The 17405-nt window shown below is 32.8% G+C and overlaps 1 protein-coding gene across 1 annotated transcript; it reads left to right on the top strand.

Annotated features, from left to right (window-relative positions):
• Positions 1-1430: 1430 nt before the first annotated feature.
• LOC131957180 (uncharacterized) lies at positions 1431-14624 on the top strand. Its single transcript, XM_059321907.1, has 5 exons — positions 1431-1530; positions 3853-3949; positions 10385-10483; positions 13198-13326; positions 14342-14624. Exons 1-5 carry the CDS (start codon positions 1488-1490, stop codon positions 14391-14393), a joined length of 420 nt encoding a protein of 139 aa, XP_059177890.1. The 5' UTR covers positions 1431-1487; the 3' UTR covers positions 14394-14624.
• The last annotated feature ends 2781 nt before the right edge of the window (positions 14625-17405 follow it).

Consider the following 17405-nt stretch of genomic DNA (forward strand, 5'->3'; position numbering starts at 1 on the left):
TTTTAAAGTCCATATTATTGTTCTTAACTAAAAGGGTTAAGGCTTTATAAAATTTAATTTTCATTCGCAGTTATGTGAAGTAACTTGGTCCTCGCGTATTTTTTATCGTCGTTTGAAAGGTTGGCCAACTAAAACATAAATACAAATGGTAGCTGCAGTGAGGTTAATACAATAAACTAAACTACAACTAAAACATCAATATTGTGGGTCGGCGTGGTCGAGTCGGTAAAGCTCATGGTTGCTAAACCGAAAAGTCTCGAGTTCGTACCATCGGGCAGATGAGGCTCGTTAGCTGGGGACAGCCACTCTTCTAGGAGAGACAACTCCAAAATCAAACATCTGCTGTCCTTGTAGTTTGTTCTTGGTTGGACAAAGGCTATGGAAGCAAATCCAAGAAGAAAAGCAGGCTGAAATCGGAGTCAATTGCCTCAATAGTGCATAACCAGTTGACACGTATCCTTAATTGTGATGGAAGCATGGTCGAGTCGGCAAAAGTTCATGGTTGATAAATTCGAAAACGTCTCAAGTTCAAACCATCTGGCAGATAAGGCTCGATCCCTTCTAACACTAAAAATTAAGAACGAAGAAGAAGATGGACATAATGTGTTATTTCAACTCCAAGGGTTACATTTTATGTCCAATTTAAGGAACAATGTCTTCTATATATGGGCGAGCGATATTACCAGCTTTAAATCAACACGCTCTGGCAAAGCTCTATAGCCAGGGCATTTCTCGAGCCCAAGTTCCCACCTTATTTTTTCTTCCTTGTTGCTTGTATGTGCTTGTCATTGGGAGGAGAGAAAGGTGCAGAGAAGTAGAAAAAGAAACATAAGTTCTCCAGCACAAATATTGGTTTTTTTAATGTGAGGTTTCATCAACATGATCATCATTTTCATCATCTCATCAACATCATCATCACCACTACTACCATCGCCATTATAATTATCATTATAATCATCACTATCATCATCTTTATTGTCATCATCATCATTATCATTATTATTATAATCTATCACCATATATCATCCGCCATTAACATTATTGTAATCATCATCATCATCTTCATTACCATTATCATACTGATTATTGTCATCATCATACTTAATCGTCTAATACCCTCATCATCAAATTACTCTCGCACATGAGAAAAGCGTACGATCTGTATGCTTAAAGAAGTAACATCAAATTTGTTGTTTTTTATTCTATATTCTAAAGCAAAAATTTGCTTTCTTGAAGAGACATTTTTTGTTTAACCCAAATGATATACAAGCGGTAAAGCAAAAAAAAAAAAAATAATAATTAAAAACAAAAAATGTGGTGTAGCAGATTTAAGTGTTTTGTTTTCTTTGGTCCGTTTCGCACGAAATGAGACTATTTGTTCTCTCGTCCGTCACGGAAGAAAGGGGACTATTTGTTGTCTCGCCGTATAGGGGAGTGCTGCGTCTAATTTATTGCTGGCTGAGCCGCCAACAACTCGCTACACTTACATGAACATTGCGATACTCCAGCACTATAGGCCAGGCTCCACAGGTTAGAGAAATTATCAACCATTCATTTGTATTTTTACAAGCGTTTATTTAACTTTCTTCTTTAGTCTGTCTGTCGTCAGTCTGTCTGTCGTCAGTCTGTCTAGATTGAAACGCCCGAGCGAAATTTCGGGTACTTCTAACTGATAGATTCTTTTCAAAGTTGGCACGTGTGTCAAAACATAAATACAATGCAACCAGACATTAAATTTGACTTAAGTGGATGCCTAGTTAATTTTTTTTTATGAATTAATTAAAATGTTGTCCAAATTAGTAGGCTGTGTTATCAGACTTATCCGCACTATTAAACGCGCGTTATCGTGTTAATTTGGTGCGCAATGGGTTTTACTCATGCAACTCTATTGTAAAAAAATATTAAAGTGCTGAAAAAAAATAAAATAAAAATGTTTTATTAACAAGCTTTTATGTAATAATGCACTAAAACGTAGAAAATGAATATTTTTTTTAATATATAATAAAGGTGGAAAAAAAACTTAATAATCACAACTCAATTATACATATATGAAGCTAATACAATAGACACATATGTTTTCAAATGGTGCGAGGGTCAAAATATAACCCTAGTTACTTTTCCTCCTTTAGACAACCCGCTGTTGGCACTTTTGGTTGTGAATGGAGTGGGGAGGGGAATGTGATATTCGTAATGTTTTGTGACGAAAGCCCGAATTAGCGAAGTAATCTGTCGAACTCTGCTCCATGCCTGACTAATCTATACTGACTGACCTCACCGGAAATTGTCTTTTTCTGTTGATTCCGTTCATCGTTTTGACGTCAGTAGCTACCAGATGTCGCACGGTGGTTTTAATGAGTACGAGCCGACCCGCTGCGTTTCATACGCCGCTATTTAGTTGTTTTTTTCTACTTTTCAGTAATATATAATTTGTGAATTCGACAGTACCAATGCTGCCACTGAAAATATTTGCTTAAAAACACTAACCCACCCCCCCCCCCACGTGAAAGCAGCCTCCTCTTAGTTACCTCCTCTAAGTTTAAAATCATTTCAAACTAAATTATCTGCCACTAATAGCCGTCACAAAACCCGTCTCTATGATTGTAAAATGTAAACAGCGTGACCACAGCTCACCAGACAATGTGGGGGTGGTAGTGATAGTGATATAGAGAAAGAGAGGGGACTGCAAGGAGGCGCTTGCAGCTTGTTTTCTAACGGCTCCCAGAAGAGAATTATATATATAGATATTTTTTTTTTTGGTTAAAAAATAATCTCCAAAGCAACTATAACAAGAAAAAAGCGTTTGAATTTGCTTTTTTAGAAATAAATATCACATGCGATAAGCATTTGCAGAAGTGTGTAGTACGACGAAATACATAGCAAAGAAACTCGGTTATTTTATAAATACTTTTGTAAAACGTTTAAGTTGTGTAGCTAGGTGTAGCTCCGAATGTAACCTAAGGAGTGGTGCGACGAACGGGGTAGAAAAAAAATACTAAGCGGTGAACTGCATTATTAAGTTATACTTAGTCAAAGTGAAGAAAATAAAATGCTACTACGGACTTCTTTGACTGTTCTCTACTTCAATTGTGTGACACCAAAATATCTGCCCCTGACTTTTACACACACACTCTCACACACACACATCTACACACACACACACACACATACACACACACACATATATATATATATATATATATATATATATATATATATATATATATATATATATATATATATATATATATAATTTATATATATATATATATGGGAGGTGGCAAAATCTATAGATTACCCCGAGTGCCGAAATACACCTCTGGAAGTGACATCTAAATACTACTAAAACTCAAGTTTGTTTACTTGTTTGAGTATTTATTTGTCTTTTTTTTTTGTTTGTCTGATTGGCTACTGGAGAGAATCTGCATTATGTGTCGAGCTGTAAAATAGTTTGTAGCGGCATCACATGACTTTTCAGGTCTATTTAATTTATAAAATAAAGCATATAAAACTTATGAAATGTATATGATTTATATAATTGTATATAATGTATATAATGTATATAATGTATATAATGTATATAATGTATATAATGTATATAATGTATATAATGTATATAATGTATATAATGTATATAATGTATATAATGTATATATTATTAGTTTATATAATTTATATAATTTATATAATTTATATAATTTATATAATTTATATAATTTATATAAGTAATATAATTATATAATTTATATAATTTATATATAATTGATAAATATTACAATGCTGCTTATCTATTGTGACTTTGTTATCTCTAGCACCAATATCAGTCACAGTAGTACTATTGTTATTTTTCCACAGAAAACTCAATGAATCAATACGAGGTTTCGCTTTTTACAGCGTTATTTGCTTTACTTCTTGTGGGTCTATCAGAGTCATCCCCCTTGAATGAGCAAAGGTATTTTTTTTTCTACTGTGTTATGTAAAAAAGGGTGAATGTAAAACAGTTTTTTTTTGTAAATGTACATTGGACTACGAATACAATAACGTCGGATGTCTTGAAATTATTTATAGCGCATTCCACAGTACAAATACTATACCTATCATGTATTCTAACCTTAACTCTAAACCCAGCATGTTTTTCTAGTACTCACCATAAGCCAGCATATAACCCATAGCTGTGTATGTAGGCCTACCCCCCCCCCCCCCCCACACTAACTCTATTCAGAGTATATTCTCTAGTATTTACGTTATACCTAATATATACCCAAGTGCTAACTCTAACCCTAGCACATTCCACAGTACTAACATTAAACCTTTCGTGTACCATAACGCTAACCCTAAACCAGCATACAACCCAGGGCTAAATCTTAATCTGGTATAATCTTCTTTACTAACGCTACATTTCACTTTTAGCACAGCATTATAAGCCTAACATATACCCCAACACTAACTCTAAACCTGCATTCACCCGCACCGCTAACACTAAACGTATCGTGTTTCCTGTTTCTAGTATGCACTATACCACCCTCATTAGTGTAACCTTTGATGAGTAATGACAAACATGTCTCCCACAAATGACGTCAAGCAATTTAAGCTTATCAACGTCCTCCCAATAATAGCTCGTACGTCACATGTCTTCACATGAAAGGACACCTCTGTTAAAATGTCATCATAGCTTTATAGCGGCCCCTCCCACTCTCTATTCATAAAACAGAAAAAAAGCGTTGACGACTAAGAACGTGTAAATTATTTATTTTGTTTATTGTGAATTCAAAACCTGTCATGTATAATATTTTTTAAGCTTTTAATGAAAGTTGTATGTGACTATCCCTACGTTTCATTGCTTTCTTCCTTTCTACTAGATACAGGACGCTGTTTATGTACAACTGAATACTACACTAACATACATTTTTTCTTGGTGTTAAAGAAATGTAAACACAGGAATAGACTAGTAGTTATGATTTTTATTCAAAATCCTTACAGCTTTTTTTTTTTTTAAATGCAGAAAGATAGTATCATCATCTTTTCCCTGTTTGTGTACAAGACACATGGAGTAGATGAAGTAGAGTTTATCTGTTCCACTCTCGGCATAGAAGGAGGTAGTGTTGTCAGCACTATGCCCAACCGTCTTTGTTTCCCTAACGTGGTTGGATACCCATAAGAGCTTGGTGGATTCAGGGATGTTCTATTTTTTAAACCCTGATTCGAACTAGAGACTTTCAGTTTAACAGTCTAGCGCTCTACCGCTAGGCCACGTCGTCTTCTGATTAACATTCGCTAAAAATAATATTTAAAAAAAAAACAGAGACAAAAGTAAGGCTTCTTATTCAAATGTCGATGAAACTTTTTTTTAACTTTTAAAAATGTTGTCAAGTAGAATACAAAAGCGCCAACCAGCAGACATGAGAGTGGCAGAACTCATGGCCAAGATTGCACTGAACCAGGGGAGAACACACAGACGATGTCTCAAAGTTGCTTGTGGGGTAGTGGATCCGGAATTAAGGTTTGATAACTTGGTTTTTTTAAAAAGTTTTTTTCTCACTACAATTATTGGCGATCGTCGTGTAAGAAGTTGAAAGACATGCATAAATTAACACTGGATGTTAATAGAATTATGTTTGTTTATAGTTAATATTTTATAATGTGAAAACAATATTTCAATGTTAATGTTGGGAATTTTCAGTTTGTGGTATTTATTATTACAAATGCTACAATAAAACGTGTCAGTTAAAATTAAAAGCATTGTTATTGCCTTGGCGCTTTCTAAAGCATAAAGACGTAACAATAGGGGGGGGGGGGGGTTAAGTCTTCAATAATACTTGGTTGTGTCTTTATGCACCCGGAAGGGGGCCACTATAATAGAGAGTTGCAATCAATTAGACATTTTCAGAACACCGTGTGTTTAAACCCACCTGTATTACCCCCATCTGTGTTACCCTAAACTGTATTACCCCAAATTTATTTTATTTCCCCAACTGTATTACCCCAACTGTGTTACCCCACATGTGTTACCCCACCTGTATTTCCCCACCTGTGTTACCCTAAACTGTCTAAACCCACTATTTTCACTTTATTTTTTTAAGACTTGTTATAAAAATAAAACAGTGTGACATCACAATCTCCCCATCACCATAAATTCTCAAAATACTCACCCATTCCCCCCCCCCCCCCCAACCGAGTGTAATCCCACTAATACGACTTTTAGCTAGCGTAATATTAATCATTATCCCATCTAATTTTTAACAAAGCTATTCCTATTTTGCCGATGTTACTGTTTTGCCATGTCTATTCAAATAGTGTTATAAGCAAATCATGCGTCTATTAGCCATTGGCATTCATTTTTTTTTATTCATTTCAGTGGTAGAAAGAAGAGATCTGCAGGAGACATGATGGAATCAGCGCCAACTTAAAAACTGAACCAAGGAAATCCATGAAAATCCCGCAGAAAAAAATACAGGCAGAAACCTCTACAGAAGATGAGATTTTTAAAGTTAACTGCATCCATTATAATGTTTTCAGTAGTTCAACACAGAATGTTTCATTATCGTCTTTATTACAACCAGCTGAACTAAAATATGTGCAAGACGGTTTACAATTAATACAAATTTTACAAAAAGTAACTACTTTATTAAAAATGAAAACATATAAAATGAATGTTTCTGTTGATGAATGTATACTAGACATAAAACTACTAAAATTTACGTTTCTGGTGTCATGCGCATGGTTGTATTTACTTTTGATTATTGAACAGAAATATTTTAACATGAAATTTTACTAAAGTAATTCATCTGTCCGTTAAAATCTGAGGGCTCTCTGTATAAGTCTTTTGTCTTTTTGTGTTGGCTATTTTTGCTTCTTGTATCTATCAGTTTACTGTATGCTTGTGAGTCCACACGGGAACAGCCAAAAAAAATGGTATGCGAACATTTGACCAAAGGTGCTTTAGACATAGGGGGTTTGGCTATGGGGGTTTGGCCACAGGGGCGTTCGCCATAGAAGGTTTGACCACGTGTGCTTTGGCCATAGGGGCTTTGACCACGAGTGCTTTTACCATAGGGGCTTTGATCATAGAAGGTTTAACCATAGAAGGTTTGACTATAGAAGGTTTGACCATAGGGGGTTTGACCATAGAGGGTTTGACCATAGAAGGTTTAACCATAGAAGGTTTGACCATAGAAGGTTTGACCATAGGGGGTTTGACCATAGAGGGTTTGACCATAGAAGGTTTAACCATAGAAGGTTTGACCATAGGGGGTTTGACCATAGAGGGTTTGACCATAGAAGGTTTAACCATAGAAGGTTTGACCATAGAAGGTTTGACCATAGGGGGTTTGACCATAGAGGGTTTGACCATAGAAGGTTTAACCATAGGGGGTTTGACCATAGAGGGTTTGACCATAGAAGGTTTGACCATAGGGGGTTTGACCATAGAAGGTTTGACCATAGGGGGTTTGACCATAGAAGGTTTGACCATAGGGGGTTTGACCATAGATGGCTTGACCATAGGGGGTTTGACCATAGAAGGTGTAACCATAGGGGGTTTGACCATAGAAGGTTTGACCATAGGGGGTTTGACCATAAAAGGTTTGACCATAGGGGGTTTGACCATAGAAGGTTTGACCATCGGGGCTTTGACCATAGTGGGTTTGACCATCGGGGCTTTGACCATACGGGATTTGACCATAGAAGTTTGACCAAAGGTGCTTTTACCATAGGGGGGTTTGACCTTAGAAGGTTGACTATTTGACATTACTGATGACATGGCGGCTACGATTGCGTAATAAGATTTCCGTTGGAGTTTGAAAAGGAGATGAGTCGATTCCCCGCTGTGGTCAAACACACTATGGTCCAACCACCTCGGAACATGAAAATTACCGTTCAAAAAGAAAGGAAATCAAACTGATTCCTCATCTCTCTCTCTCTCTCTCTTTTATATATATATATATATATATATATATATATATATATATATATATATATATATATATATATATACATATATATATATATATATATATATATATATATATATATATATATATATATATATATATATATATATATATATATATATATATATATATATATACATGTGCGTTTGTGTGCGTTTGTGTTAAATCTTTATATGAGGGAGCAGACTCTGGCATACCATGTTCAAGCAGAAAAGTAACCATTCAAGTGGAAACAAGTGGGACAACCACAGGTTAATCCGCCTAGCTGAAGATAATAAGTCGACTGAATTATCCCGGTATAAGAGAGTAAAAAAACTTGAAGTATATTAAATAAGCACCAGGTTTCTTCAGTCCCATAATTAAAAAAAATAATACATTATAACAGGCATATTTATTTATTTTTAATGGAAGTATTTTGGAGAAATAAAAACGATTTAACTAAGATCGGCTAGGTTTACTGGTCAAACCTCTAGTTAACAGGTTGGACAGGCTGACACGGTTCTGTGAGTGACTTATCTCCCTTCCAAACCCCAACGGAAATCGTCTTTCGCCATCGTCACCGCCCACCGCCATGTCATTAGAAATGCCAGATGTCACACAGTGACATTGGTGACGATAAACGTTTTTTTTTTTAAATAACAAAATCTCCATATCAGCTTTAAATAAATGTAGTTTTCGTGTCGGTTTTTTTATAATAAAGATCGTTATCGGTCAATGTTTTTAAAAAATCTTGGTTTCTTGAAATGGTAAATAATTTAAGCTCGATTATTTTATAACTATTTTCTCGAGCTGACGGTGTGCCACCCACCTTTTGGATGTAGGAGATTGAGCATATCACATTAGCAGCCTGATATAAAACTTTGGCCTGGTAAGTTTCATTCATCAGATTCAGAACAACGAACATCTCGGCTATTACAGACAGCACGATCGAAGTATCGATGCTAGTTGTGTTCACGTGAATGTGAACATAGATGGTGGCTTTGTGAATAATTACGTGTGAACAAAATAAAACAATCTGATTAGCATTTATCATTGTGTTAGTTTCCTAAGTGAAAAAGGTAATGTTGTTTATTTTTTACAAGTTTTTATTTAACATTTTTTGTTATTTAGCATATCAGCTCCGTCTGTCCGCCTTAAAGACACTGTATACATAATTTTATCATCTTTCACAAAGTTTTTTTAAAAACTGGACAAGAAGTTCAAGTTTAGATGAAAACGTTAGATAATTAAGCTTTTCTTTAATAATTACAAGCTACTTTGGAGAAAATGCATTCACAATTTTACCATCTTTTACAGAACCTTTTTTAAAATCTGGACAAGAAGTTCAAGTTTAGATGAAAACGTTAGATAATTAAGCTTATTTTTTAAAATAATTACAAGCCACTTTGGAGAAACAGCATTCACAATTTTACCATCTTTTACAGAACCTTTTCTAAAATCTGGATAAGAAGTTAAGGTTTAGATGAAAACGTTATGTGTGACAAAAACTTTGAGATAATTAGTTATGTTTAATTTGTAAAATAATTACAAAGCTGTTTATTATTACCAAATTACTAAAAGTTTTGAGTGGTTAGCATATATATTCCGTGTCAGTCGAAGGAAGTGATTTTGTCAAGCGTTTTTTAGAACAAAATGTAAAGAAAAATAATATTTAAAACGGTTTACAATAAAAAGTGTTCAAATATGCACTATAATAAAGAAAATAAAAAAAAATCTTAAAATTTAATAACGCACCACTATTTGTATAGCTATAAATTAAAATTGCTTATAAAATTTTAGTAAATAGATTTCTTTGCTATCCACGTTAATACTTTTTAGGACTGTAAATATAATAGCTGGAGGTCTGTATTTATATTTACATATGGGCCGACACGTTTCTATTTTACTCACTACTCAGTATACTGACCCTCGCTTTTCGTTTCAGTGATAGAAATAGTGGGATTTAATATAGTTAAAGGAATGTTCTTTTTTTTAATGCCCATGCTTTTCAGAACGATTTACTCGTAGAGTGAGGTAGTTATTTCTTTGTTTTCGCTTTCGCTATAAGTTATTTATTTTAAGCAATACGTTTTTATCTTGTAAACTTTGAAAGATTTGATGCTGATTTCTTTAAGGATTTCATAAATGTCGGTTGTCAGTGCCCTAATGTCAGTTTAATTTTTTTTATTGGTACTAATATTAGTGGCACTATTGTCAATTGCATTTATGTCAGTGGTATTGTGTTCCTAAAATAAATCCGTCACCGTACCACTGGTGCTAATCTCAATGTTTTCAAAAGGCGCATCACAACAAAATACTAGTGATCAAATCTAACTTATTGCATATTCAAATTTTTAATAAAATTGTGTTGCATTTATTAGATCAACCTTTAAAATAAATGGCCAGGTTGTTTTATATATATATTACATACGAAACATATGGTTTATTCTTGTCTACAGTGAATTCATCATGAACCAGTATAAGTTTCTACAACTTGCCGCCATCTTCGCTTTTCTTCTTGTAATTCTGACACAGTCATCGCCTTTAGACAAAACCAGGTAATTTTTTTCTATATTGTTATATAGGTGTAGTGTTTGTTTTATATACCACTAGTTGCGATAAGGCAAATATAGCATTGTCCAAGCAGTTAAAGAAAGGGGAATTGAAAATGTTACGTAGAAAACATATTGATTGTTCCTCATGTATATATAGTGAAGACAGGGATAAGAAGTTGATTTTTTTTTCTGCGTAAATTTTAGATGAACGTCGCAGGGTAAGAAACAACGCGGGAGGTCAAAAGAAACATCGAGAAACAGTCCAAGGAAATGTGTCTGCTCTAATTTAGAACACATGACGCTACCTTCTCCATATAGTACTTTAAAATATTGATCTATTTTAATTAATATTAAAATCCCTTAGATAGGTATCTCAGGGTTAAGTGTAGACCAAACGTAACATTCTATTTCCTATGAAATTGTTCATTAAGAAGGAATCATATTTTTTTTTCTTTTTGCCTCAAATATGTAATTTACAGCGTCAGTTTATCTTGCATGTTCGCTTTAGTATTAAAGTTTTCATCATCGGCTAACTAGGAATGGATTTTAATTTTGTTTTTTTTTAAAAATATAATGGATTTTTATAAAGTGGAATAATAACTTTTTTTTTTTTTTTTTTTTTTTGTTTTTTTTTAATTTTAAGATTTATTATTTACTGGTCTGATAAATAAAAGTATATTACAGAATGTTCTATGAAGACAAAATTAGTAACATATGTACATGTTTTGAATGACAATAACTTTGCTAAATCTACAGAATGATAAAGATCCATTGATATAATGACAATGCTATCAGGGATCAAATATAAACCATACGAACACCCTAAATCTGAGTAAAGGGAAAATATTTTTTTTTAAAGTATATTTTTGCTGGAAAATACACAGCCTATAATATATTCAACTACATGAATCCTGTGATTAAGTAACTAGATCCACTAAAAAAAGCATGTCTTATTTAAAATTGAAGTACATTACTTCTACCACTTCATGAAGTAGATTTATAGTTCAAATCAAATAGTAGGAAGCTTTCAAAGAATTATAAACTGTCTGTATACACAAGTGTCATGTTGCCCTTTTAAAAGATAATGTAATTTTTAATGATTGAGAGAGAGATAACATAGAACTAATAGTATATACAGTAGGTCTAAACAGTGATTTTTCTATTCTTTAGCAAATAATCAAAACCTTACAAATTTACACAATGATGAAATAAAAAGCCAGATTTTCAGCTAACAAAACATTTCAGAGTAATAACTCTTAAATTTAACTTTAAGACAAAAAGTATGACAACCACAACAGCTAAAATCATTCGTTTTTTAAGTGTCAAAGTTTCATTCAGATCAGTTGAAACACATGGGAACTAAATGCAATCTGTTAACATACAGACTAACATTATATTAACAAATACATAATAAAAAACTATTACAACTTATTTAACCATTGCCCTCAAATTTGTGTAGGTAGGCCTATTTGTTTTTATAAAAACTGAAGTAAGATACATGAAACAAATGCATCAGCAAAATTTCCATTGATGGTGCACAAGACTTTTTGGGCAGAAATTTACAAAAAAAAAAGGGTTTAAAACTATTATATAAATTATATAACATGAAACATCTTGATTATTTTAAGCCAATCCATTAAATTTATCACATTGATTGATTGAGGTGATTCTTTCAGTGCCTCAGTTACCACTCCAAAAGCATCATTTTTATCACCCCTAGTTTTAACTGTGGTCCAATCAGAGGGTTGAGCTGTGCAATGTATGTCACAATCCAAAAAATAAAACAGCATGCTGCAGTCAGTATGAGACAGATCTGTACAATGCCTCGATTTGGAGATTTAGCCATCACGAAATGAAGTATTATTGGTAAAATAATACCAATAAAAGCCCAAATGGCACTAATTACACCCAAACCTAAACCCGTATCAGACATTGTATTGTTTTTCTGAGTTTTCTTAGTCTTGTCATAACTTAAGCCACAAATTTGTGCAGAAATAATCTAAAATGCACAGATAATCTTTAAAACAATCTTGTTCTTTATTTAAAAGCATTGGTCGCTCATGAAAACATTTACATATGTTAGTGACCTATGCTAAAAAAAATTAAAAATCAATTTGTTTTATAGATCTTGCCACGCATTACATTTCTAACACATATTTAGCTAGAAATCCTTTTATAATTGCAAGTATGTTTTATTTTATTTTTACATTTTCGTTACATCTTAATAGGAGTTCCCTTTTTAAACGATTGTTTCCCTTTACTGCTATTTTCAATGTTAGAGTGCAACTACAATCTATTTGGAAAACATATAAATCGGTCTGTGGCCATGTAGAATCATGTTCTCTTAAATTCATTGGTATAGAATTAAGCATTAAAAGTTGACAGATAACAATTAGCTTTTAAATATTTTCCACACCATTTTGCCCCCCCCCCCCTCCCCCCAAAAAAAATTGTTTTTTTTTTACTCGGCGTCCGGGTCACTCGAAACTTAAACATCCACTAGACCCTAGTATTAAATTTAGACCCAAGCATAAGTGTTAGGCCAAAATGCTAGACCAAAATGTTAGACCAAAATGTTAGACCACAATTACCAATGTATGTATCCATTTAGTGACGGTGGGAATACATTACACAATTATTTTTTTTAAATACACATGTACTTAAGTAGCCTTTAAAAAATGGAACTTCTCATTCTGTTGTCTGTTAATTTTCTCAAGCCCTGTACAGAAGCGGCAATCAGCAGACGTGAGACTGGCAGAGTTCATGGCCTGGATAGCACTCGCAGGATGGATGCCGCCCCGACGGTGTCGAAAGTTTGCCTGTGGGGTCGTCGATCCGCTTCTAAGGTTTGTTTACATTCATTTCATTCATTCTTAAAGTAGTTTTAAGGTTCGATAACTCTGTTATGTTGTCAGTCATTTTATTCATTCTTAAAGTAGTTTTAAGGTTTGATAACTGTCATGTTTACATTCATTTCATTCATTCTTAAAGTATTTTTAAAGTTTGATAACTTTGTTATAACTCTGTTATATTGACAGTTATTTCATTTATTCTTAAGTAAATTTAAGTTTCGATAACTCTTTTATGTTCGCATTCAGTTAATTCATTCTTAAAGTAATTTAAAGGTTTGATAAATTTTATGTTTATAGTCATTTAATTAATTCTTAAAGTAATTCTATTTTATTTTATTTATTTATTTATTTTGTTGGGGGTGATGTTAAAAATTTTTGCTGCAAAGTATTTCACAACATTAACATCCACATTATGATAGTCCAACGCCAAAGTTTTTTTCTAGGTTTCCCTATAATTTTGACATTAAAAGAAAATGTAATAGAATTTTGATGCTGACGTTGAGTATTTTTACAAACGGCAGTATTCATTTTCACAAACACACTTATTAACTTTGTAATTTGCATCTTTCACTTTGAAGTCCATTGGCCGCTTAAACTCCTCCGCCTTTCCCCCTCCCCCTCCTCCACCTCTATCCACAACACCCAATCCAGCCAACACCATGGCAGAAGTTAAAGGTGTCTTTATAAAGATAATAAAATTATTTACAATGTAAATTTTTAACGTTTGCTAAATAGCGAACAATTTATAAGAAAAAATTGTTCAACATAAGCTATAAAAAGTTGATCACACGATGGTGGTAAAATCTTTCAGTAAAATACTTAGCTGCTTTTTCCACAAGATGTTTTGATCCAATTCTTAAGCTACTTCTGTTTCTTGTTAACTTTATTAAAATCTTTATCGACAGTAACTCATTCTGAACTTTTACATTTTTTCTATTTTAAGTATTGGATAAAAAAAATATTTCTACCAACTACTTTTTTGGCATTCGTTTTTTTCTTAAATTTCCAGTGGCAAAAAGAAAAGATCTGCAAGAAATTTGTTGAAATCAGCGCCAGCGTAAAAAACACTTTAGCAGAAAAATTCCAAAGAGAAATCAACAACAAAAACAACTTCATCGGATGAAATTTATAAAGATAACAGAATCTACGATTATGTTTTTTGGGAATGAATTACTAAATATAATGTAAATCGTTTATAAATAGCTTAACTAAAATATTTGCACATCGGTCTATGATTCAAACAAATTTTTACACAAAAAGGTTCTGTTTAAAATAAAAACATTTAAAACTGATATATTTTTGTTTTTAGTTTCTGGTATACAGAGTACAGAGGAAGTATTGTAATCGTACACAGAAATCATGTGAAATTTTGACAGTTTTCACCATCATATACTGAGTATTGGGGACTTCTTTGCTATTTTGTCCGTATGTCTGTGTGTGTCTGTGTGGATGTGTGTCTGTGAACAGGATAACTTGAGTCCAATTTTAGAATATGGAGAAATTAACTATTTCATTCAAATTTAGATTTAGATTTGATAAATCTACTTATCAAGACTAACGACATGAAATGTGTACAATTTTCACGCTCAGCCTATTACAAATTACTTTTTAAAAAAACAACATAATGACCATTGAACAGCCAGGTTTTTAAAGGAATCATTAAATCTCTTAATCAGTGAGTGAATTCAATACGGTATTGTGTTGACTAGTAACCTATATAATTTGGTTTTAATTTTTCTAATAGGCATTGGTAGCCTATGTTATTTTAAATGTGTCGGATTTTTAGCTATTTAGTTATTTCTTTGCTATGTCATTAATCTCGTTCAACGTGTAGTAAAGCACATAGCGTTTTGATCAATAACTATTTTATAAATTACTTTTTTCCAAATAAGCATAACAGTAAAAATAAATAGGTCTATAATTCACGTGAAACTGGTACCGACGTCTAGTTATCAATAAATGTCAAAAGAAAAAGAAATTTGGCGACTACATGCCCACCAGTTTTAAAAAATACTTCCCCCCCCCCCGAGAAAGCGAGGGTCTAAGCTATATCTTGATCAGCTTATAGGTAATTCAGAGTGCATTCCTAAAATTTTGTTGGTCTCTATTAAATTTGTTGCAAAGTATTTTACAACATTTACGTCCATTACGACGTGGTTTGTTGCTGTCCATGATTTTTTTTATATTCACGTTGATCATTTTTTGAAACGACTATTTAGAAACTATGGTAGTCGTTTACAAAAATCCTTTGTGGTCATTTGTATTTCCCTTCCCTCAGACTACCAAACTGGCCCAAATCTATCCAGACACTATGGCGCCTTGTATAAAACATTTATTACAATGGACATTTTAGAAGCGGTTGACAAGTGGTAAAATAAATAGATCTATGTCTTGTCTAACAAAAAACTGTAGCACACTTGTTATACGTAGGTGATATAATGTTTCTGAAAGCACACTAGGTGATATAACGTTTCTGCAAACAACGTATTTTGTGTACTCTCCATGATTATGTCTTGTAATAAACACCAACCCGATCTAAAATTCCAACTACTGCTGGTTTTAGAAAATTTAACCGATTCGAAATTTGAAGAAATATTAAACCTCGTGACTTTTAAGATTATTTTATTAGCCTCCCAGACATAAAGTTTGCTTCTCCATTTTTTTGGGCATCATAACATTAGTTATTTTTTCATATTTCAAGTGGTAGGAAGAAAAGATCTGCAAGAGAGTTGGCTGAATCAGCAACAAAGTAAAAAATTGAACAAGAAAATTCCACAGAGAAATTAAAAATAAAAACAACTAAGTCGGTTGATACTTTTTTAAAAAGTAAACTGTATCTAAGATTGATTTAAGAAATTAATCACCGAATATTTTATGTAGTCTATTGCTGATTATCTCTATACTACAAAAAGCGAGAAGTTTGTATATTTATTTATTTTTAATTAAGGTTTTAGAAATATTAGATGAGTAAGCATTATCATTCTAAAAAAAATTCAAACACAAATTGAAATTTTGTCTACAAACTGCAAGACACGATAAATCCTATTATTTATGCAACAATAATTACGATGTTATTGCACCTTTTATTGAAACGTGACTTAATCATTATCACATTCCATAATTGTATCTTTGAACCATTGTACAGTTAGAAGTGCTTTTCAACTAGTAAACCTAACTAAATCTAGTTAAATCCCCTTGCAGTATTTAATTAAAAATCTGTAAATATGTACGCTCCCAAGAGGGTAAATTAAGGGCATGGGCGGATAATCAGACCAAACTAGCCAACATGCTTATTTCTAAACCTAGTGCTATCATATTTAGCATATAGTTATAACTCAAAGGGTTAAGCTTAAAAATTGAAAAATGGCGGAAAAATTCATGGCGTTGAAATGATGATGACGGCCATCTTGGTATATATTTACCTTCTTAAAATCGAAATAACTCAAAAATGGTTTAAACAAAACTCAATATAAAATGTAGGTTTATAGAGGCACGTGTTGGGTAACAATTCTGATAGAATAAATTCTCAAATTTACAAAAAAATTTCTGAAAACCACTTTTTAAACATTTAAATTTGTGCGAAAAAACCACCAAATTTTAACTGTAAAAGAAAAACCAGATTAATTTTCAAAACATTGTTCTATCAGTTTTATTGGAATATGTATACAGAATAACTAGAGAAAATGTGGTCAATTTTAATAATAACTAAAAAAGTTATTTCAATGTAAAAAAGTAAAAAAATATTCAAGATGGCCGCTATCACCATGGGAACGGCATGATATTTTTCGGCCATTTTTGTTTTAATTTTTGGGTTAACTCTTTGAGTTCAAACTAAATGTAAAATATGATAAAATAGGTTCACAAATAAGCATGTTGGCTGATTTGATACTTATCACCCGCATATGACCTAATCAATGCGTATGTGTGTGCACACGACACGTGCAATTATGACTACTAAATTAGATGTACATACATTTAATATATAGACGTGTCGAATTTATGGCTAAAGAGGCTCAGTAGTGGGACGTGGCTAGGGTTTGGCTTGCACGTCAGCTTTAAGTTACTTTCATAAA

Source organism: Physella acuta, unplaced genomic scaffold (assembly GCF_028476545.2).
Source record: "Physella acuta isolate Inbredline_101_S28 unplaced genomic scaffold, ASM2847654v3 ptg001216l, whole genome shotgun sequence".
Taxonomy (NCBI): Eukaryota; Metazoa; Mollusca; class Gastropoda; family Physidae; genus Physella; species Physella acuta.